Genomic DNA, 24,380 nt, shown 5'->3' with positions numbered 1-24,380 from the left:
ACCAAAGCTAAATAAAGATCATGTAAATAATTTATATAGACCAGCAACCCAAATCAAAATAGGCACAGTCATTAAAGTCTCCCCCCCAAAAAAAACCATGTCAGAGCAAGAATGTTTTAGTGCAGAATTCTAGATTTTCATAAAAGATTTAATGCCAATATTTCTCAAATTATTCCATAAGAAGCAACAAAATAATATTTCCCAATTAATTTGATAAACAGGTTCCCCTGATATTCATGCACATAAAAACTTAAAGAAAAATAATTACAGACCAATTTCCTTATGTACATGTTTGCAAAAGTACTAAATAATATACTTGAAAATGAATGTAACTATATATCAACAGAATATGATGAATAAGATTAATATCAGAAATTCAGAGGTGGTAACTGTGATGGTCTGTATATTCTTGCACCAGGGAGTGGCACCATTTGGAGGTGTGGCATTGTTGGAATAGGTGTGAACTGGTTAGAGTAGGTGTGTCGCTGTGGGTGTGGGCTTAACACTCTCAACCTAGGTACCTGGAAGTCAGTCTTCCACTAGCAGCCTTTGGATGAAGACATAGAACTCTCAGCTCTGCCTGTCCCATGCCTGCATGGATACTGCCATGATCTCACCTTGATGATAATGGACTGAACCTTCAAGCCTGTAAATCAGCCCCAATTAAATGGTTTTTTTTAATAAGACTTGCTTTGGTCACGGTGTCTGTTCACAGCAGTAAAACCCTAACTAAGACAGTAGTTGGTACCAGGGACTGGGGTATTGCTGTGATAGTCCTGACCATGCTTTTATTTGAAAGAATGTGGATTTTGGGATTTAGGATTTGGGAACGAAGTGAAATGATTTAAATGTGGCTTAATGAGTCATCCTAGTAGGAATATGGAAAACTTTGTTGCTGGGAGTAATTTGAACTGTGTTGATCTGGCCCAAGAGATTTCAAAGGAGAAGAATTTCAGAATGTGGCATAAAGACTGTTTTTGTGGTATTTTGGTGAAAAATATGGCTACTTTTTGCCCTTGACTGAAAAGTCTGCCTGAAACTAAGGTGAAGAGACTCAGATTAATTGCATTGATAAAGGAAGTTTCAAAATAGCCCAGCAGAGACTTTGTTCTCTGGTTAAGTCTTATGAAGAGAAGTTTGAACAAGCATAGCAAGCTTAGAAAGGAAAGTTATAAAATACATTGTTCAAGTATTAAAGGCATACCAGGAAGTGAAATGGAGCAAAATACTGTGTTCTAGGAGATAACAGATTAAGGGAGTGGGACTTTGGAGCAAGATCCTACCCAGTTAAATTTAGATCTAGGTATGGGGATACACACCTTTAATCCCAGGAGACAGGCATGGCGATCTGTGTGTTCAAGGTCAATCTAAAGAACAAGAACCAGGATAACCAAGCTTAGGCAGTGAAGGATTTGGAAAACATAAAGCCAGTGATAATGTAATAGCACAAGGAGGTCATGTTCTAGTTCCTGCAAGCAGCAGAACTCAGCAGCTTCAGCCATGTGTTTCTGGCTCTAGAGTTAAGAATGGAAGGAACTACTGGGATAGTTTATGCTTGTTAGCCGGGGCTAAGAAATTAGCAATGATTAACAAGAGACCAGGATCACTGAGTTGAAATCTTCTGGAAATTGTTTTCTGGGAGCACAAAGAAGCTGTGTTCCCAAGATAGTCAAGGTTGTACCTCGTGTTGCAGCTGGATTTGGTAATGTGTAAGAGTCACCCAGGTGGTACTGGTTTTGAAGGCATGAAGGCATCATGAAGAACAGCTGAGGCTTGGCACTGTGAGAAGTCATGGAAGGCCATTGGAGAAGGTGTAGACTCATCTGTAGTTGATGGCCCAGGACTGAAGGGGTCATGCAAAGGATTTGAGGCTTGACACCATGAAGAGAGCCTATGAGAGGCTATTGGTAAAGCCTAGTTGGAGGGGAACACACGAGTGTATTGGAGATGTCAGTACCATAGGATGATCACCAAGAACAGCAGCCATAGTGGAGTGGATCAACTTAAGCTTAGAGTGGTACAGAGGGCAGAGCTGGAGAAGTGATGCCATCCCTTAGGAGGAGACCAAAAGATCAAGTGGAATCCCAGATACTGAAACAAGAAGCTGTAACATTGGAGAGTCAAAAATGTGAAAGATGCCAGAGCCATGGGATACATGCTGAAGAAAGCTGCTAACAGGCAGTGGAACCAGCCAAGGAGAAAGCAGTTTGTTGCAGTCAACAAAGAGGAGAAAGGAGTGGAGATCTGAAGACTGCTTTGACATAAGCCATGGAGATGCAGAGTTTGGAGTTTACCCAGCTGCTTTCCTGTCTTTCTTTGGGGATTACAGTTAAGTGATTGGATGACTCTCATAAGAGGCCTTGAAGTTTGGACTTTTAACATTGTTGAGATGGCTATAGACTATGAGGACTTTAAAAGTTGGACTAAACTCATTTTGCATTATGCTATGTTTAAATATGGCCCCTCATAAACTCATGTGTTTGAACAAGTCTATGGGGGCCAGGGAGTGGAATATGATGGTTTGTATATTCTTGCACCAGGGAGTGACAACATTTGGAGGTGTGGCCTTGTTTGAATTGGTGTGACCTGGTTGGAGTAGGCGTGTCACTGTGGGTGTGGGCTCAATACTCTCTCCCTAGATGCCTGGAAGTCACTCTTCCCCTAGAAGCCTTTGGATGAAGACATAGAACTCTCAGCTCTGCCTATGCCATGCATGGATACTTCCATGCTCTCACCTTGATGATAATGGACTGAATCTCTGAGCCTGTAAGCCAGCCCCAATTAAATGTTGTTCTTTTTATGACTTGCCTTGATCTTGGTGTCTGTTCATAGCAGTAAAACCCTAACGGAGACAGTAACATACAAAACTAAGCAAATTCAACACATCATACAAGTTAACTGAAAAAAAATCATCTCGTTAGATACAGAATAGGATTTTGTCAAATCCACCATATCTTCATTATAATAATCCTAAAGTATTAGGAACACAAGATCTAATACCAATACTCAAATTATTCCATTAAATAAAACCAGAAGGACCATTGCCACACTTATTCTATTAGGCCACAGTCACCCCAAAACCTAAAACACACAAAGACTCAAAGGGAATTTCAGACTAATTACTCTAATGTACATTGATGCAAAAATACTTATTAAAATATTCACAAACTGAATACAAGATAGCTTCAAAAACATCACCTATCATCATCAAATAGGAATCATAGCAGAGATGCAGGAAATGTTTAATATACAAAAATCGGTCAAGGTACTCTATCATAAACAAACTGAAAGAAAAAGTTACTTGATTATCTTGCAAGATGCTGAACATATCTAAGGCAAAATCAAACACCCCTTCACATTACATGTATGGGAGAAATCCAGTATACAAGGTGGGTCCCTAAACATAATAAATATAATATACAGCAAGCCAGTAGCCAAGATTAAGTTAATGGAGAGAAACAATAAAATTCCATTTAATTTCAGATACAAGACCGGGCTGCACACTCTTTACATATGTATTCAATAAAGTACATAAGTTTTGGCTAGAGCAATAAGAAAACTAAAAGAGATCAAGGGGATATAAATTGGAATGGTAGAAGTTGAAGTATGACTATTCACAGATGATATGATAAAAGACATATGTGACACAAAAATTCTACCAGAGAAATACTACAGCTGAAAAACACCTTTACAAAAGTGGTTAGACAAAATAAACTCAAAAAATTCAGTAGCACTTCTTTCAACAGTACCTAGGCTAAGAAAATATTCTGGAAACTACACCCTTTACAGTAGCCACAAAAAATGTAAAATATGTTGCTGTAACTATTGACAAGCAAGTGAAAGACCAGTATGACAAGAATTTTAAGCCTCTGATGAAGAAATAAATTAAGGAAGATATCAAAAGATGGAAAGATCTCTCCTGCTTGCGAATCAAGAGGATTAACATAGTAAATACAGACATATTACCAAAAGCTGTCTGTAGATTCAATGTAATTCCCACCAGAAATCCTCAACAATTTTTACAGACCTTGAAAGACCAGTTTTCAACTTCATGTGAAAAAAAAATAGATCCAGGTTATGTAAATCAACCCTGTACAAGAAAGAACTTCTAGAATTATTACCATCTCTGATTTCAATTTCTACTACAGAGAAATAGTAATAAAACCTGCATGATGTTGGCAAAAAAACATTCACATGAGCAGTGGAGTAGAATCAAACACTCAAAAACAAACCTTCACACCAATGCGCACTTGATATTAGACAGAGAAGACAAAACTATACAATGGATAAAAGGAAGCATCTTCAACAGATGGTGCTGGTCTAAATGGATGTCTGGATGTAGAAGAATGCAAACAAAGACATATTTATCACACTGCATGACTTAAGTCCAAATGGATCACAGAACTCAACATAAAACCTGACACACTAAATATAATAGAACATAAAATAGGGAATTGTCTTGAATTCACTGGCACAGGAGACAACTTCCTGAACAGAACATCAATAGCCTAGGCACTAAGACCAACAATTAATAAATTTGACCTCACAAATTGTAAAAGTATTTGCTAGGCTAAGGACATAATCAATAGGATAAAACAGGAGCCAGGAGAATTTAAAAAGGTCTTCTACTAACTATACATTCAACAAAGGTCTAATCTCCAAAATTTACAAAGCACTCAAGAAATTAGATAACAACAAGTGAAATAAGCCAATTAAAAAATTGGATAGAGAACTAAACAGATAATTCTCAATAGATGGATCTCAAATAAAATAATAAAAAATGAAATAAAAGTTTTTCAAGGAAATACTTTTTAATAAAAAATTTCAGTGTCTAAATATACAATCTGATGAATGATTTAGATGTTATATATTGTTGATTTGCCTTTTTCCTGTTCCTACTCAATATCCTACCTTAATTCTCATCATCTAGTTCTCTGGATTCATTTACTCTGTGCAAGAATTATTTTCACTAAATTCATTTAGATACAAGCATTTTCTATTGTGAACATCTTAGCCAAGAACTAGCAATGTTTTCACTTCAATGTGTTAAGTTTCAGTAGTTCAAGTCCATACAGATATCCCTAGTTTATCATTCAACTAACATTCAATAATGCAGTTACATAACATTGAGTTTTCCTAGTTGTCACAATACATGATTCAATACTAATCTAAGTAATAAGTCCCAAACATTCTGATAATACTGTTTATATATTTTAACAAGTTGGTATTGATGAGTTAATGATTATTATCACAATCTTTAAGGTTTAAAATCTACATTTGAATGGGTGACTTTAATTATTGAAATTTCAGAAGAGATTCATGTGGAGATAACATAATGTATAAAAATATTTACCGAAAATGAGCTCCTTTATAATGGGTCATTTCATGAATATGTTTTTCATGTATTACCCAAGGGGTTATGTGTAGTACATGACAGATTTCTGATCACCTTTGCATTGGAGACTGATCACATGATCTTGAGTTTATTGTTGTGATTCAAGTGAAGCAGGATTGTGATAGGGAAGCTTGGATTTTAAACATGCTGTGAAATTTACAAGTTAATTTAACAGTGCTAGAAAAAAATCATCCTGAGTGAGATAAACCCACACAAAAGACAAAAACGCTGTCTAATCATTTCTATGTGGCTTTTATCTGTATTAATTCAGTGGACAACAATTCCTATAGTCATTGGCACAACAATCAAAGAAAATACAAAATGCAAAAAGATCCTAACTCAAAACATCCAGAAAATCCAGGACACAATGAGAAGACCAAACCTACGGATAATAGGAGTTGATGAGAATGAAGAATTTCAACTTAAAGGGCTAGCAAAAATCTTCAACAAAATTATAGAAGAAAACTTCCCAAACTTAAAGAAAGAGATGCCCATGAACATACAAGAAGCCTACAGAACTCCAAATAAACTGGACCAGAAATGAAATTCCTCCCAGCACATAATAATCAGAACAACAAATGCACTAAATAAAGAAAGAATATTAAAAGCAGTAAGGGAGAAAGGTCAAGTAACATATAAATTCAGGCCTATCAGAATTACACCAGACTTTTCACCAGAGACTATGAAAGCCAGAAGAGCCTGGACAGATGTTATACAGACACTAAGAGAACACAAATGTCAGCCCAGGCTACTATACCCGGCCAAACTCTCAATTACCATAGATGGAGAAACCAAAGTATTCCACGACAAAATCATATTCACACATTATCTTTCCACGAATCCAGCCCTTCAAAAGATAATGACGGAAAAAACTAATACAAGGACAGAAATCACGCCCTAGAAAGAGCAAGAAAGTAATCCCTCAACAAACCAAAAAGAAGACAGCCACAAGAACAGAATGCCAACTCTAACAACAAAAATAAAAGGAAGCAACAATTACTTTTCCTTAATATCTCTCAATATCAATGGTTTAATTCCCCAATAAAAAGACATAGACTAACAGAATGGCTACACAAACAGGACCCAACATTCTGCTGCTTACAGGAAAACCATCTCAGGGAAAAAGACAGACACTACCTCAGAGTGACAGGCTGGAAAACAAATTTCCAAGCAAATGGTCTGAAGAAACAAGCTGGAGTAGCCATTCTAATATCTAATAAAATCGACTTCCAACCTAAAGTTATCAAAAAAGACAAGGAGGGACACTTCATACTCATCAAAAGTAAAATCCTCCAAGAGGAACTATCAATTCTGAATATCTATGCTCCAAATACAAGGGCGGCCACATTCATTAAAGACACTTTAGTAAATCTCAAAGCACACATTGCGCCTCACACAATAATAATGGGAGACTTCAAAACACCACTTTCATCAATGGTCAGATCGTGGAAACAGAAACTAAACAGGGACACAGTGAAACTAACAGAAGTTATGAAACAAGTGGACTTAGCAGATATATACAGAACATTTTATCTTAAAACAAAAGGATATACCTTCTTCTCAGCACCTCACCGGACCTTCTCCAAAATTGACCATATAATTGGTCACAAAACAGGCTTCAACAGATAGAAAAATGTTGAAATTGTCCCATACATCCTATCAGACCACCATGGACTAAGGCTGATCTTCAATAACAACATAAATAATGGAAATCCAACATTCACGTGGAACGTGAACAACACTCTTCTCAATGATACTTTGGTCAAGGAAGGAATAAAGAAAGAAATTAAAGACTTTCTAGAGTTCAATGAAAATGGAGCCACAACATACCCAAACCTATGGGACACAATGAAAGCATTTCTAAGAAAGAAACTCATAGCTCTGAGTGCCTCCAAAGAGAAACTAGAGAGAGCACACACTAGCAGCTTGACAACACACCTAAAAGCTCTAGAAAAAAGAAAGCAAATTCACGCAAGAGGAGTAGAGGGCAGGAAATAATCAAACTCAGGGGCAAAATCACCAAGTGGAAACAAGAAGAACTATTCAAAGAATCAACCAAACAAGGAGTTGGTTCTTTGAGAAAATCAATGAGATAGATAAACCCTTATCTAGACTCACTGGAGGGCACAGAGACAGCATCCTAATTAACAAAATCAGAAATGAAAAGTGACACATAACAACAGATCCTGAAGAAATCCAAAACACCATCAGATCCTTCTACAAAAAACTATACTCAACAAAACTGGAAAACCTGGACGAAATGGACAAATTTCTAGACAGATACCAGGTACCAAAGTTAAATCAGGATCAAGTTAATGATCTAAACAGCACATATCCCCTAAAGAAATAGAAGCAGTCATTAATAGTCTCCCAGCCAAAAAAAGCCCAGGACTAGATGGGTTTAGTGCAGAGTTCTATTAGACCTTCAAAGAAGATCTAATTCCAGTTTTGCACAAACTATTCCGCAAGATAGAAGTATAAGGTACTCTACCCAACTCATTCTATGAAGCCACAATTACTCTGATATCTACACCACAGAAAGATCCAACAAAGATAGAGAACTTCAGTCCAATTTCCCTTATGGATATCGATGCAAAAATACTCAATAAAATTCTCGCTAACCGAATCCAAGAACACATTAAAACAATCATCCATCCTGACGAAGAATGTTTTATTCCAGGGATGCAGGGATGGTTTAATATATGGAAATCCATCAATGTAATCCATTATATAAACAAACTCAAAAACAAAAACTGCAGGATCATCGTGCTAGATGCGGAAAAAGCATTCAACAAGATCCAACACCCAGTCATGATAAAAGTCTTGGAAGGATCAGGAAATCAAGGCCGATACCTAAACATGATAAAAGCAATCTACAGCAAACCATTAGCCAGCATCAAAGTAAATGGTGAGAAGCTGGAAGCAATCCCATTAAAATTAGGGACTAGACAAGGCTGCCCACTTTCTCCCTACCTATTCAACATTGTACTTGAAGTCCTAGACAGAGCAGTTCAATAACAAAAGGAGATCAAGGGGATACAAATTGGAAAAGAGGAAGTCAAAATATCGTTTTCTGCAGATGACATGATAGTACATATAAGTGACCCTAAAAATTCCACCAGAGAACTCCTAAACCTGATAAACAGCTTCGGTGAAGTAGCTGGATATAAAGTTAACTCAAACAAGTCAATGGCCTTTCCCTACAAAAAGAATAAACAGGCTGAGAAAGAAATTAGGGAAAAAACACCCTTCTCAATAGTCACAAATAACCTAAAATATCTTGGTGTGACTCTAACTAAGGTAGTGAAAGATCTGTATGATAAGAACTTCAAGTCTCTGAAGAAAGAAATCAAAGAAGATCTCAGAAGATGGAAAGATCTCCCATGCTCATGGATTGGCAGGATTAACATTGTAAAAATGGCTATCTTGCCAAAAGCAATCTACACATTCAATTCCAACTCAATTCTTCAACAAATTAGAAAGAGCAATCTGCAAATTCATCTGGAATAACAAAAACCTAGGATAGCAAAAACTCTTCTCAAGGATAAAAGAACCTCTGGTGGAATCACCATGCCTGACCTAAAGCTTTACTACAGAGCAATTATTACAAAAACTGCATGGTACTGGTATAGTGACAGACAAGTAGACCAATGGAATAGAATTGAAGACCCAGAAATGAACCCACACACCTATGGTCACTTGATCTTCAACAAGGGAGCTAAAACCATCCAGTGGAAGAACGCATTTTCAACAAATGGTGCTGGCACAACTGGTGGTTATCATGTACAAGAATGGGAATTGATTCATTCTTATCTCCTTGTACTAAGGTCAAATCTAAGTGGATCAACAAGTCCACATAAAACCAGAGACACTGAAACTTATAGAGGAGAAAGTGGGGAAAAGCCTTGAAGATATGGGCACAGGGGAAAAATCCTTGAATAGAACAGCAATGGCTTGTGCTGTAAGATCGAGAATTGACAAATGGGACCTCATGAAACTGCAAAGTTTCTGTAAGGCAAAAGACACCATCAATAAGATAAAAAGGCCACCAACTTATTGGGAAAGAATCTTTACCTATCCTAAATCAGATAGGGGACTAATATCCAATATATATAAAGAACTCAAGAAGGTGGACTCCAAAAAAATCAAATAACCCCATTAAAGAATGGGTCTCAGAACTAAACAAAGAATTCTCACCTGAGGAATATGGAATGGTTGAGAAGCACCTGAAACAATGTTCAGCATCCTTAATCATCAGAGAAATGCAAATCAAAACATCCCTGAGATTCCATCTCACACAAGTCAGAATGGTTAAGATAAAAATTCAGGTGACAGCAGATGCTGGCGAGGATGTGGAGAAAGAGGAACAGTCCTCCATTGTTGGTGGGATTGCAAACTTGTACAACCACTCTGGAAATAAGTCTGGTGGTTCCTCAGAAAATTGGAAATAGTACTACCAGAGGATCCCACAATACCTCTTCTCCACATATATCCAGAAGATGTTCCAAGTGGTAAGAAGGACACATGCTCCACTATGTTCATAGCTTCCTTATTTATAATAGCCAGAAGCTGGAAATAACCCAAGATGCCCCTCAACAGAGGAATGAATATAGAAAATGTGGCACATTTACACAATGGAGTACTACTCAGCTATTAAAGGAATGAATTTATGAAATTCCTAGGGAAATGGATGGACCTGGAGGGCATCATACTGAGTGAGGTAACACAATTGCAAAAGAACTCAAATGATATATACTCACTGATAAGTGGATATTAGCCCAGAAACTTAGTATACCCGAGATATAAGATACAATTTGCAAAACACATGAAACTGAATACGAACGAAGACCAAATTGTGGACATTTTGCCCCTTCTTCGAATTGGGAACAATCACCCTTGGAAGGAGTTACAGAGACAAAGTTTGGAACTGAGACAAAAAGATGGACCATTTAGAGACTGCCATATCCAGGGATCCATCACATAATCAGCCTCCAAACAATGACACCATTGCATATACTAGCAAGATTTTGCTGAAAGGACCCTGATATAGCTGTCTCTTGTCAGACTAGGCCGGGGCCTAGCAAACACATAAGTGGATACTCACAGTCAGCTATTGGATGGATCACAGGGTCCCCAATGGAGGAGCTAGAGAAAGTATCCAAGGAGCTAAAGAGATCTGCAACCCTGTAGGTGCAACAACATTATGAACTAACTAGTACCCTGGAGCTCTTGACTCTAGCTGCATATGCATCAAAAGATGACCTAGTTGGCCATCACTGGAAAGAGAGGCCCATTGGACATGCAAACTTTATATGCCCCAGTACAGGGGAACGCCAGTGTCAAAAAGTGGGAATGGGTGGGTAGGGCTGTTGCGGGGGAGGGCATTGGGGACTTTTGGGATAGCATTGGAAATGTAATTGAGGAAAATACGTAATAAAAAAACATTTAAGAAAAAGAAACACAACATTGTAAATTATTTGTAATGACATTCTTCTATACACATAGATCAATAATTTTCTCAGCTTTCATCAGAGAAGTGTCCTCCTATGCTAGATAAATATAATAGATGCACACAACTAAACAATGATCAGGGACTGAAACATTCGGTTCTATAATAGGGATTTCTATAAACATTCCTGGCTTCAGTGCTTAGGGAAAGGAACAGAAAGTTATTTAAAAAGATTTTAAGAAATACTGATGAGGCAGGACTCCAATGAAAGAATGCCTTCTCTGCACTCCAGTATTTATAAGATATGAAATCACAGATAAACTGGCAGCATGCAAATATGTGATATATGTCTAAGCCAGACAAGGTCTTTACACAGTAATGGCAACTATACACTTGCCCCATCACTACCACAAAACTATTTCAAAATAATAACTGCTGGCAATGAAAATTTTATTTTTAAAATAGGTTCCAACCATGTAATCAATTAAACTTTAAAGGGTCAGCTCCAGAAGCTGATGGCCAATAAAAAATTAATTCACTAGGATATTGGGTTTTTACTCTCTCACATTGCTTTGTCTTGGCACTTTTTTTTTTAAACTTACATGTCTTTGAGTATAAGTTACAGTTTGTGATTTTGTTTTTATGGGATGTCCAAGTGGAAAATTGTGTTTGTGTGTGTGTGTGTGTGTGTGTGTGTGTCTGTGTGTGTCTGTGTGTGTCTGTGTGTGAATGTTTTCATGTAATCTTTTCAATTTTTCTTTGGGTATTTATTTATTTATCTATTTATTTTGTTTGTTTCACTGTATTCTGGTTTGTTGATTTTTATAGTATTTTGTATTATTATTATAAATTAGATGTCTTTTTGTATTCTAATGAGAGATAGAAAGAAACAGTATGGATTTGTATTTGCAAACTGGGGAGGAATTGAAAGGAATTAATGAATGGAAACCCACAAGAATATATCCTATAAATAAAACTATTTTGACATTCCATCTTACATGTGTCACAATGTATAAGAACACCATTACAATTGGCAGCTCATGCTGGTATGGATGTGGAGCAAGGAGAACACTCTTCCAGTGTTGGTGGAAAAACAAACTTATATATTCACTATGGAATTCAGTATGACATTTCTGTAGAGAGATGGAAATAAGTCTACCTCAAGATCCAGCTTAACTGCTCTTGGAAATATACCCAAAGTATGCATCACCCTATCATCAGCACATTTGATTAACTATGTTCATTGCTGCTCTACTTCCAAATACCAGACACTGTAAACAACCTAGATCTTCCTCAACAGAAGAATGAATATAGAAAATATTAGCCAAAAAAAAGTACAGAATACCCCAGACACAGTCAACAGAAAAAGGTCACCAAGCTGAAGTGCCCAAGTGAGGACACTTCAATTCCACTTGGGAGAGAGAAGAAAGAAATCACAATTGGGAAGGGAGGGGGATCTAGAAGGGAACATGGAGGGGGTGGGTAGGTAGTGGGGGAATAGGGGAACCTGATTTGGTATTGGGTGAGGGAAAAGGACTGAGGCACTGAGGGACAGCAGAAAGGATGTATACATTCATCCTTTGGGAATAGGAAGTTTGGGAACCCTCAAGAATGTACCAGAGACACTCAGGATTCAAAGGGAGAAACCTTAGATGAAATGCCTGACATTAGGGAAAGGGAACTTATAGAGTCCACCTCCAGTAGGACGAGAGGAAATTAATTGAGGGATGAGGTTTCCATCCCACAGTCACAATTCTAACACAAAATTCTTCCTGTCAGAAAGAATTACAGGGATTGAGATGGAGAGAAGCCTGAGGAAAAGAAGTTTCATTGACAGGCACAAAGTGAGAACCAGCTCAGGGTGATGTCCCAGGCCTGACACTATCACTGAGACAATGGAGTGCTCACCAAAAGGGACCTATAATGACTGCCCCTTGAAAGACCCAACAAGCAGATGAAAGAGTCATATGCAGATATTTGTACCCAACCAATGGACAGAAGCAGCTGACCCCTGTTGTTGAATTAGGGAAGGCTGATAGAAGCTGAGGAGAATGGTGACCCTATAGAAGGACCAGCAGTCTCAATTAATCTGGACCCCTGAGATCTCCCAAATACCACCAAACGTATAGCATACCACCAGCTTATATGTGTCCCCAACACACATACAGTAAAGGATTTCCAGATCTGTGATCATTCAGAAACAATGCACCAAACCCTCAAGAGACTGGAGGCCTCAGGAAGTTTAGATGTCAGGTGGGGTGGGGAGTGGGGTGGGATCTACATGGAGGCAGGTGGTGGGGAGGAGGGATGGGATGTGGAAGAGTTGGAGGGTGGATGGGGATTAATTAAAATAATAAAACAAAACAAAACAACGTCATGAAATTTGCAGACAAATATATGGAAATAGAAAAGATTTTTCTGAGTAAGATACAACATTCTAGAAAGATAAATATTGTATGTATTTGCTTATATCTTTATATTAACTGTTAAATAGATTATAGTAAAGATAAATGCTATAGTGGTTAGTCAGAGTAATGGACTAGAGAGTTCCATAGATCTCCATGTGTGGATAGAATTTTCAGGTGGACTGAGCCAAGGGGGATGAAAACAGAATGAGCATGTAGGAGGTAGGAGATGCTTCAGGCTCTCCCTCAAGGGTTATACTGTCAATATCCTAGCATAGTTTGTGGGCAAGATTAAACTTAGATTAAAAATTTTGTGCCAGAGCCTGATAAATACAGCGGGGGATGCTTGCAGCCAATCATTACACTGAATGTGGGGTCCCCAATGAAGGAGTTAGAGAAAAAACTTGAAGGACATGAAGGAGTTTGCAACCCTTAGGAAGAATAATGATATCAAGGAACTAGACCCGACCCCCCCCCCAAGAGCTCTCAGGGACTCAACCACCAACCAAGGAGTACATATGAAGCAACCCATGGCTCCAGCTATATATGTAACAGAGGACAGCCTTCTCAGGCATCAGTGGGTGGAGAAGTCCTTGGTCCTATGAATTCTCCATTGATGCCCCAATGTAGGGGAATTGAGAGCAGGGAAGTGAGAGTGGCTGAGTGGGTGGGGTGGAGGAACACCCTCATAGAAGCAGGGGGATGGAATAGGGGGTTTCAGGGAGATGGGAAACCTGGTAGGGGTTAAGAATTAAAATGTAAATAAAATTTAAAAACCTTGAGGGAGTAATCAACCAATGTCTGAAATAACTCCATGAGAGGGAACCCATTCCTGACACTATTTGAGCAAACCAGGAACCAGCGACTAGATAGATCAAAAACCTTAGGTAAAAGCCAATGCTACCTATATCAAAATATGACACCTAAATATATTCTGCTATGAACATAGATAAATATATTATTCAGCCATCATCAGATAGGCATCAGTTTTATTCCTCCATCAGAAAGGAGTAAATACAAAGACACATATCCAGACAGACAGAGGGAAGATTGTGTCTCTCCATCGATCCCTTCCTCTCAAAGTTTAGAGCACTTCATAGAAGATTAAGCAGAAGGAGTAGTGGAGCCAGACAGGACAGAGGACACCAGGACAATGCTTTCTATAACAAATATGCAATTATTACATGAACACACAGAGACTGCAGCAAGAATCACATGGCTTACACAGGTCTGTACTAGGTCCTCTGCATATATACCAGAGCATTCAGTTTAGTGCTTTTTGGGACTTCTAAGCAAGTGAGTCTCTGATTCTTGAGCGCTCTTATTTTATTTTGGAACTTTTATTTTTCTACTGCCTCTTCCTATATAGCTTCAAAGTTTTAAAAACATTATTATGCCTTATTCTATTCTATTTTGTTGTTATGTCATAGAAACATGTTCAGTTCTAATGAGAGACTGATAAGGAGAATATATGGATAAGAGAGGTGGTAGAAAGGAATCTAGAAGAAATGAAGAGAGAGGAAATATATTCAGATTATATTGTGTGAGAAAAGAATATATATTCAGTAAAAAGAAGACAAACATTTTAAATGAATGTATAACATGAAATAAGTAAAACAAAAGAAACTTAGCATTGACAGATTAAATATATGTACTGAAGAAATCAAACCTAATTGCTCAGTCACCTACTGTGCAAAACAACAACAACAACAGCAGCAGCAACAACAACAACAACAACATAACTGTACTGAAAATAATGATAAATAGAGAATGTGAGGAACCCAAGTTTTAAAAGAATACTACACGTGAGTGAATATTGTTTGAAAATATTAAAAAATGTGCTAAAAACACTGTGTCCTTGATGAAATGCATTAATTTGTGGGAAAGGTGAGTATTCAGGGAAAATATGGTCAGCAATGTAAGTCAAGAATGATTTCAATATCTAGAGTGTGTGACCTATGCTTAAATTTCTAATAATGGGATAAGAGATAACCTCTTACTTATCTACAGTCTTTTCCCATTTGCTTAGGTATAGCATACTCCTGTGGAAAAGCTGGAAACTTCTCTGTAAGCCTGTATTTACCTGTATCGTTGGAAATCTCATTGTCTGCACAGGGAATACAATCAAAGCAGCAGACAGCCTTGCCTTCCTGGGCAGCTTTCCTGAATCCAGGCCTACAGATCTCACTGCACACAGACTGAGGAATCTAAGAGAAATGAAAGCTATTAGCAAATGCCTGTACTTCTTTGAAAAATTTGCATACATAGAGAATTTCTGAGTATAATTAAGCAGTTAATTTTCAAATGCTTACACTTACAATCAAAGATATTACTAATTTTATCAGGTTTTGGGCTACATGGCCCATATGTTTAAGTCTTGAACCAATTCCAGATGTTGTTCAAACATACAGATTTTTAATGTAGTGTTCAAGAAAGTCATGATATGCATTCAGATTTAACTTGTCTCTAAGCATACTGGCTACTAGGGGAAACTTTTATATTGAAAGGGGTTGTTAATTTTGACAGGCAACTTTACAGGTCTTGGATTCATCATGGGAGGAAATATGCATCTCCATGAGTAGTTTTATACATACATCTACTTGAGATAAGAGAAACCAGTAAAACTGGAGGGTCAGAATTTTACAAGCTACTGTCAATCAGAGAATTAAAAGTAATAGGGTGGTCAACCACATTTTTGTTCTCTAACTTCACTGTATATCTGGACTATGAATATGTTGTCATCACCTCCTCTGGCTTTTAAAACATCCTTTTCCCACAATATAATGAGTGCTCACAGAGTCAGCCAAATCAACCTGTCTTCTCCTTTGATTTTGTTGACGATTTACATGAAGTAGCAAGTCAAGCATTACACACACACACACACACACACACACTCACATGCACACATTTGTCATACCATTATTCCTTTACATATGTTGAGAAAGTAAAATGCCACCTCACCTTGCTGTAATATTTTTCATCTAGGTGATAAAATGAACCTATCAGTGTTTTCAGGTAGTAACTAATAGATACTCTATATTTAAGGAATGTATGGGCACTAATAAAGTTAAAAATAAACATATCAATTGATCAGAGTCAAGGAATGAGTAATAGTCTGTTGTATGTTTTTAACTTAAGATCCTTATTGGTAGTTCCATGTTTATTGGTAATGAGTAAGAGTTTCATGGTCATGACAACCTGAGAATTACCTTAGACTTTATAAAAGGTCAGAGCAGCGAGAGAAGTCACAACTCACCTTTGTAAACCCTGTAGGCCACTGTATCATCTGTTCACATAAAGAGAACTGTAGACCCTGCGGAGCACTTACAGAATAGGTTCCTATTTTCACCTTTAATCCAAGACCACTTGGAAAATTCCAAAAATTAAGAATGTCATACATTGAATCTAAGTTTCTTCCCCCATGAATTAATGTTTGTCCTCTCACATGACTTTTCATTATCGTGTTCTTTAGGAAAGGGTGAAGCTAAAAGAAATGTAAAAACACATGTTGAGAAATGTATGAGGCTTTCTGGTCTGTGCCTGTGCCCTGAGCAGACCTTGGGCAAGAACTCCAATGGTAGTCTCACAACACCCAGAGGAATATCCTCTCTCAGGCATTCTAATATGCCTAAGATCACAGGGTCAGAGGTGAGGAGGACACAAGATCTGCTGCAACACCAGAAGTAACTGGGACAAGCAGGACCCAGGCACCTAGTAACTCCATCAGACCAGTGGCACAGGTTCCATCTGGTCTGGGATGGAGCCCTGCACAGACTTTGGGTACAAACTCTACAGCCAGTCCCAGAATGTTCCAAGAAAGATCCATTCCAAGACATACTAACATGCCAAGAATCAAAGGATCAGAGGGTCCCTGAGCAGACCTTGGGTGTTGAAACTACAGCCAGTCCCACAATACCCAAATGAAGATCCACTCCCAGGTGCTCTAACCCTCCCAGGACCAGAGGATCAGAGAATCCTGAGATCTCAGGAGCTTGGTCACACCAGAATCTCAAGAGCTTGGTCTCACCAGGATCTCAGGTTCACAGATAAAGCCTGATTCCCAGGAGCTCTGGCACATCAAATCTCTCAGGATCACAGGATCCCAGAGTTTCAGTATCACTGAAACAAATGAACTCTAAGAAGTTCTGAGACAACCAGGATCATAGGAAGAACAGGCTCTGATTAGATATAGTAAGGCAGGTAGTACTAGAGATAATCAGATGGCTGGAGGCCAGCAACAGAACATAAGCAACAGAAACAAAGGTTACTTGGCATAATCAGAACCCAATTCTCCCACCATTGCAAGTCTTTGTTACACCATCACATAAGAAAAGCAAGATTCAGATCTAAAATCATTTCTCATGATGATGATAGAGGAATTTAAGAAGGAAATAAATAACTCCTTTAAAGAAATACAGGAGAACACAGGTAAACAGCTGGAAGCCCTAAAGAAGAAACACAAACATCCCCTAAAAAGTTATAGGAAAACCCAATAAAACAGGCTAAGAAAAGGAACAAAACCATCCAAGATCTAAAAATGGAAATAGAAAAAAAATTACAGTGGGAGACATCCCTCGAGTTAGAAAACCTAGGAAAGAGATTAGAAGTCATAAATGCAAACATCACAAACAAGAATACAAGAGACAGAAGAGGAAATCTCTGGTGCAGAAGATATAGAAAAGATTGGCACAAAAGTCAGAGAAAATGCAAAATACAAAAAGCTCCTATCCCAAATCTTCCAGGAAATCCAGGACACAATGAAAATATGAAACCTACAGGCAATAGGTATAGAAGACAATGAAGATTACCAACTAAAAGGTCCAGTTAATATCTTCAACAAAATTATAGACGAAAACCTCCTCAATCCAAAGAAAGAGATGCCATGAACATGCAAGAAGCTTACAGAACTCCAAATAGACTGGAGCAGAAAGAAATTCTTCCTGTTACATACTAGTTAAAACACCAAATGTACAAAACAAAGAAAGAATATTAAAAGCAGTAAGGGAAAAAAGGTCAAGTAACATATAAAGGCAGACCTATAAGAATTACACCATCAGGTGCTGAGAAAAAGGTATATTCTTTTCTTTTAAGGTGAAATGTTCTGTAGATATCTGTTAAATCCACTTGGTTCATAACCTGTCTTAGTTTCACTGTGTCTCTGTTTAGTTTCTGTTTCAATGACCTGTCCAATGATGAGAGTGGGGTGTTAAAATCTCTCATTATTACTGTTTGGGGTTCAATGTGAGTTTCACATTTCAGTAAAGTTTCTTTTATGAATAAGGGTGCTCTTCCATTTGGGACATAGATGTTCAGAATTGAGACTTTCTCTTGGTGTATTTTCCCCTTGAAGAATATGAAATGTCTGTCCTCATCACACTTGATATCTTTTAGTTGAAAGTCTATTTTATTGGATATTACGATGGCAACTCCTGATTGTTTCCTTGGACAATTTGCTTGAAAGACCCTTGTTCATGCGTTTACTTTGTTGTTGAGGTGTGTTTCTTGTATGCAGAAAAATGCTGGATATTTTTTGCATATCCAGTCTGTTAGCTTATGTCTTTTTATAGGTGAATTGAGTCCACTAATATTGAGAGATATAAAAGAGAGATGACTGTTGGTTCCTTTTTTTTTTTTTTTTTTTTTCCATTTTTTATTAGGTATTTAGCTCATTTACATTTCCAATGCTATACCAAAAGTCCCCCTTACCCACCCACCCCCACTCCCCTACCCACCCACTCCCCCCCTTTGGCCCTGGCGTTCCCCTGTACCGGGGCACACAAAGTCTGCGTGTCCAATGGGCCTCTCTTTCCAGTGATGGCCGACTAGGCCATCTTTTGATACATATGCAGCTAGAGTCAAGAGCTCAGGGGTACTGGTTAGTTCATAATGTTGTTCCACCTATAGGGTTGAAGATCCCTTTAGCTCCTTGGGTACTTTCTCTAGCTCCTCCATTGGGAGCCCTGTGATCCATCCATTAGCTGACTGTGAGCATCCACTTCTGTGTTTGCTAGGCCCCGGCATAGTCTCACAAGAGACAGCTACATCTGGGTCCTTTCAGTAAAATCTTGCTAGTGTATGCAATGGTGTCAGCATTTGGAAGCTGATTATGGGGTGGATCCCTGGATATGGCAGTCTCTACATGGTCCATCCTTTCATCTCAGCTCCATACTTTGTTTCTGTAACTCCTTCCATGGGTGTTTTGTTCCCACTTCTAAGGAGGGGCATAGTGTCCACACTTCAGTCTTCATTTTTCTTGAGTTTCATGTGTTTAGGAAATTGTATCTTATATCGTGGGTATCCTAGGTTTTGGGCTAGTATCCACTTATCAGTGAGTACATATTGTGTGAGTTCCTTTGTGATTGTGTTACCTCACTCAGGATGATGCTCTCCAGGTCCATCCATTTGGCTAGGAATTTGACTGTTGGTTCCTAACATCGATGTTTTTGTAGGTGGCTTTATGTGCTTGTGGTTCTCTGCTTTCGACTTTGTTGTGATATGCTTAATATCTTGTCTTTTTTTGTTGCAGGTATCTTCCTTGTGTTGGATTTTTCCTTCCAGGATCCTCTGTAAGGCTGGTTTGGTAGATAGATACTGTCTGAATTTGGTTTTGTCCTTGAATATTTTGTTTTCTCCATTTATGTTGATTGAGAGTTTTGCAGGGTATAGCAGCCTGAGCTGGCATTTGTGTTCTCTTAGAGTCTGTACGACCTCTGACCAGGCTCTTCTGGCTTTCATAGCCTCTGTTGATAAGTCTGGTGTAATTCTGATAGGTCTACCCTTGTATGCTACCTGGGCTTTTTTCCCTTGCAGTTTTTAATATTCTTTCTTTACTCTGTGCATGTTTTGTTTTGATAATTATGTGATGAGATGATTTTCTTTTCTGGTCCAATTTATTTGGTGTTCTATAGGCTTCTTGTACCTTTATGTCTATAATTTTCTTTAGGTTGGGGAAGTTTTTTTCTATGATTTTGTTGAAGACATTTTTAGGTCCTTTGAGCTGGAAATATTTGCTTTTCTCTATGCCAATCATTCTTAGGTTTGGCCTGTCCATTGTGTCCTGAATTTCCTGGATGCTTTGGGTTAGGGTTTTTTTTTTTTATGTTTTGAATTTTCTTCGACAGTTGTGTTAATCTCTTCTAATGTATCTTCTACACGTGAGATTCTCTCTTCTATCTCTTGTATTCTTTTGGAAATACTTAACATCTGTAATTCCTGACCTGTTTCCTAGGTTTTTTTTTTTGCCTCCATTTGTGCTTTCTCTATTGTTCCTACTTCCACTTTTGGGTCTTGGTTCACTTTATTCAATTCCTTCACCTGTTTTCATGTGTTTACCTGTATTTCTTTTAGTGAGTTATTGATATCCTCAAAGGACTCTATTATCTTCATGAGATAGGATTTTAGGACAGATTCCTGATTTTCAGGTGTGTTGGTGTATTAAGGGCTTGCTGTGATAGGAGAACAGAGTTCTGGTGATGCCCACGTGTTTTGGTTTCTGTTTCTTATGGTCTTGCACTTGCCTTTCACCCTCTGGATAAACAGCATACAGCAGCTGATATGAGGCTCCCAACACACATACAGTAGAAAACTTCCAGGTCTGTGTTCATTCAGAGATGATGCATCTAAACCTCAAGAGACTGGAGGCCTCAGGGAGTTTAGAGATCAGGTGGGATGGGGGATGGGAATATCCACATGGAGAAGAGGTGGGGTTGATAGGAGGTATGAAATGTGCAGCAGTTAGAGGGTGGATAAGGAGGGGTAGAGAATGGAATATGGAGTGTAAAAAATGAATTTCAAATAAAGCTAAATGTAAAAAAAAAAAAAGAATTATATTAGACTTCTCACCAGAGACTATGTAAGCTAGAAGATCCTGGGCAGATGTCATAAAGACACTAACAGACAAATGGCAGCCCAGGCTACTATACCCAGCAAAACTCTCAATTATCATAGAATTAGAAATGAAATTGTCTATTACAAAACAAAATTAAAAAAAATATTTTTCCCATAAATCCAGCCCTGCACAGGATAATAGATGGAAAACTCCAACACAAGGAGGAAAACTTCACACTAGAAAAAGAAAGAAAGTAATCTTTCAGCAAACCCAAGACAAGATAGCCACACAAACATAATTCCACCTCTAACTACAAAAATAATGAGAAGTAACAACCACTTTTTCTTAATATCACTTAACATCAATGTAATCAATTTCCCCCAAAGGACATAAACTAACAGACTGGATACATAAACAGGACCCAGCATTCTGCTGCTTACAGGAAGTACACCTCAGTTACAAAGATAGATATTACCACCGAGTAAAGGTTAGAAAACAATTTTCCAAGCAAATGGTCCCAAGAAACAAGCAGGAGTATCCATTATAATACTGAATAAAATCAACTTTCAATCAAAAGTTATCAAAAACATAAGGAAGGGCACTTCATACAGGAAAAAGGAAAAAATCTACCAAGATGAACTCTCAATTATGAATATCTATGCTCCAAATGCAAGGGCACCCAAATTAATAAAAGAAGCTGTACTAAAGCTCAAAGCACACAAAACACCCTGCACAATTATAGTGGGAGGCTTCATAACCTCACTCTCAGCAATGGGCAGATCATGGTTACAGAAACTAAACAGAGACACTGTGAATCTAACAGAAGTTATGAACCAAATGGATCTAACAGATATTTATAGAACATTTCATCCTAAAGCAAAATAATACACCTTCTTCTCATCATCTTACGGCACCTTCTACAAAATTGAACAAATAGTTGGTCACAAAACAGACCTCAACAGATACAAGAAGACACAAATAATCACATGCATCCTATCAGATCACCACGGATTAAGGCTTCTTTTACATACCAACAAGAACAACAGAAAGCACATTGTTCAGAAAATGAACAATGCTATACTCAAATGATAATTTGGTTAGGGAAGAAATAAAGAAAGAAATTAAAGACTTTTTGGAATATAATGAATGAAGACACATCATACCAAAACTTATGGGACAGAATGAAAGCAGTGGTAAGAAGAAAACTCATAGCTCTATAAGTGGATATTAGCCCAGAAACTTAGGATACCCAAAGTATAAGATATAATTTGCTAAACACATTAAACTCAAGAGAACGAAGACCAAAGTGTGGACACTTTGCCCCTTCTTAGAATAGGAAACAAAACACCCATGGAAGGAGTTAGAGAGACAAAATTTGGAAGTGTGACGAAAGGATGGAACATCTAGTCATTGCCATATCCAGAGATCCATCCCATGATCAGCTTCCAAACGCTGACACCATTGCATACACTAGCAAGATTTTGCTGAAAGGACCCAGATATAGCTGTCTCTTGTGAGACTATGCCAGGGCCTAGCAAACACAGAAGTGGATGCTCACAGTCAGCTATTGAATGGACCACAGGGCCCCCAATGGAGGAACTAGAGAAAGCACCCAAGGAACTAAAGGGAACTGCAACCCTATAGGTGGAACAACAATATGAACTAAGCAGTACCCCGGAGCTCTTGTCTCTAGCTGCATATGTATGAAAAGATGGCCTAGTCGGCCATCACTGCAAAGAGAGGCCCATTGGACTTGCAAACTTTATATGCCCCAGTACAGGGGAACACCAGGGCCAAAAAGGGGGAGTGGGTGGGTAGGGGAGTGGGGGTGGGTGGGTATGGGGGACTTTTGTTATAGCATTGGAAATGTAAATGAGCTAAATACCTAATAAAAAATGAAAAAAAAAGAAACTGAAGAGAGCTTATACTAGCAGCTTGATAGGACACCTGAAAGCTCTAGAAAAAAGGAAGTAAATACACCCAAGAGGATAGATGGAGGGAAATAATAAAACTCAGGGCTGAAATCAACCAAATAGAAACAAAGAGATCTATACAAAGAATCAACAAAACTAGGAGCTGGTTCTTTGAGTAAATTAACAAGATAGATAAACCCTTAGCCAGACTAACTAGAGGACATAGAGACACTAGCCACAATAAAAAACTCAAAAATGAAAAGGAGACATAACAACGAAATATTATCTTAAAATAATTATTCTATTTTTTGAACATTAACAGTTGAAAATATTAAAATATTTTTCTAAAACATCATGGAAATATTTTTTAAAATGCTGAATGGATATATATATATATATATATATATATATATATATATATATATATATGCATACAAAATGAGACCATCATGAGAATATATTGCCACAATGAATAAGTTTTCCAGAAACAATGAGAAACACCTGGAAGAGAATGTCTCCTAACCTCTTTTAAGGATCCATGTTCTGTGGTACCTTGATTCAGATTCTAGCCCCCAAATTAGATGATTATGCATTGCTTCTATTTAAGCCACTCTAACCTAGTGGGTTACAGGAGCTCAAGCAAATGCATACATCTTTATTCATTCAATGTTTTAACCTTTTCTGTCATAAGAATTGACATGATTTTATTCTTACACGTTTTAACAAAGTACAATAACATTCAGGAAACAAAACCGAGGTATTTCAGAGGTGATAAAGAAATGGGCAATTATAGGATACATTAAAATGCAGAAATTTGCTTTATTTGGATGGTTTGAGTGATTTCTGACAATGAATCATACTGCACAAGAAAGCATACATGGCATTAAGAAGCAGCTGAATTGTTTGAATTTAAAGAGTGACAATAAATCACAGTTGAATAAAAATGTAATAGTCTTGGACAAGTGTCTCATCTTTGTTTTGTTTTGTCTTTTTTTTTTTCTGATGAAAAAGCAAAACACAGATGGTGACACTTTGATTCATGCTTTGAAAAAAAATGTTTAGATATTAAGCACTTATATATCATCTTGCATATGTTTCATATAATATAAAATTAAAGGAGAAATACTGTATGACATAAAAAGAAAATATATGAGATAGTAAAAGGTATTTTAAAGTACTAAAAGTATCTTTTGAAACAGACATGTCTATTGGAAATGGTGAAAGTCATGAAGCCAGGACAGCTGTTTGTTACAGTTTCAGCAAAGGTAAGCCAAATCCTTGGATCACTGTCATTCAGTTTCCCTTTTGGTTTTGGTCTCTCCCTCTTGCATTCTTGGGAACTTTCTGCATTATGATTCATTGTGTGTCTTTTCCAGAGAAAATTATGTCT

At 37.7% G+C, this 24,380-nt stretch overlaps 1 protein-coding gene across 1 annotated transcript in view; it reads right to left on the bottom strand.

Annotated features, from left to right (window-relative positions):
- Positions 1 to 24,380, bottom strand: part of Vmn2r61 (vomeronasal 2, receptor 61) — a 40,703-nt gene that overhangs the window by 8,691 nt on the left and 7,632 nt on the right. The window contains exons 4-5 of the mRNA NM_001105058.1: positions 16,506 to 16,733; positions 15,333 to 15,456 (exon numbers count right to left, since the gene is read on the bottom strand). Of these exons, the coding sequence (NP_001098528.1) occupies positions 15,333 to 15,456; positions 16,506 to 16,733 (352 nt within the window). The remainder of the gene's footprint in view (positions 1 to 15,332; positions 15,457 to 16,505; positions 16,734 to 24,380) is intronic.

Source organism: Mus musculus, chromosome 7, assembly GCF_000001635.26.
Source record: "Mus musculus strain C57BL/6J chromosome 7, GRCm38.p6 C57BL/6J".
In the NCBI taxonomy this organism is placed as follows: domain Eukaryota; kingdom Metazoa; phylum Chordata; class Mammalia; order Rodentia; family Muridae; genus Mus; species Mus musculus.
The sequence above is the reverse complement of the archived record's forward strand: the minus strand, read 5'-3'. Positions and strand labels throughout refer to the sequence as shown.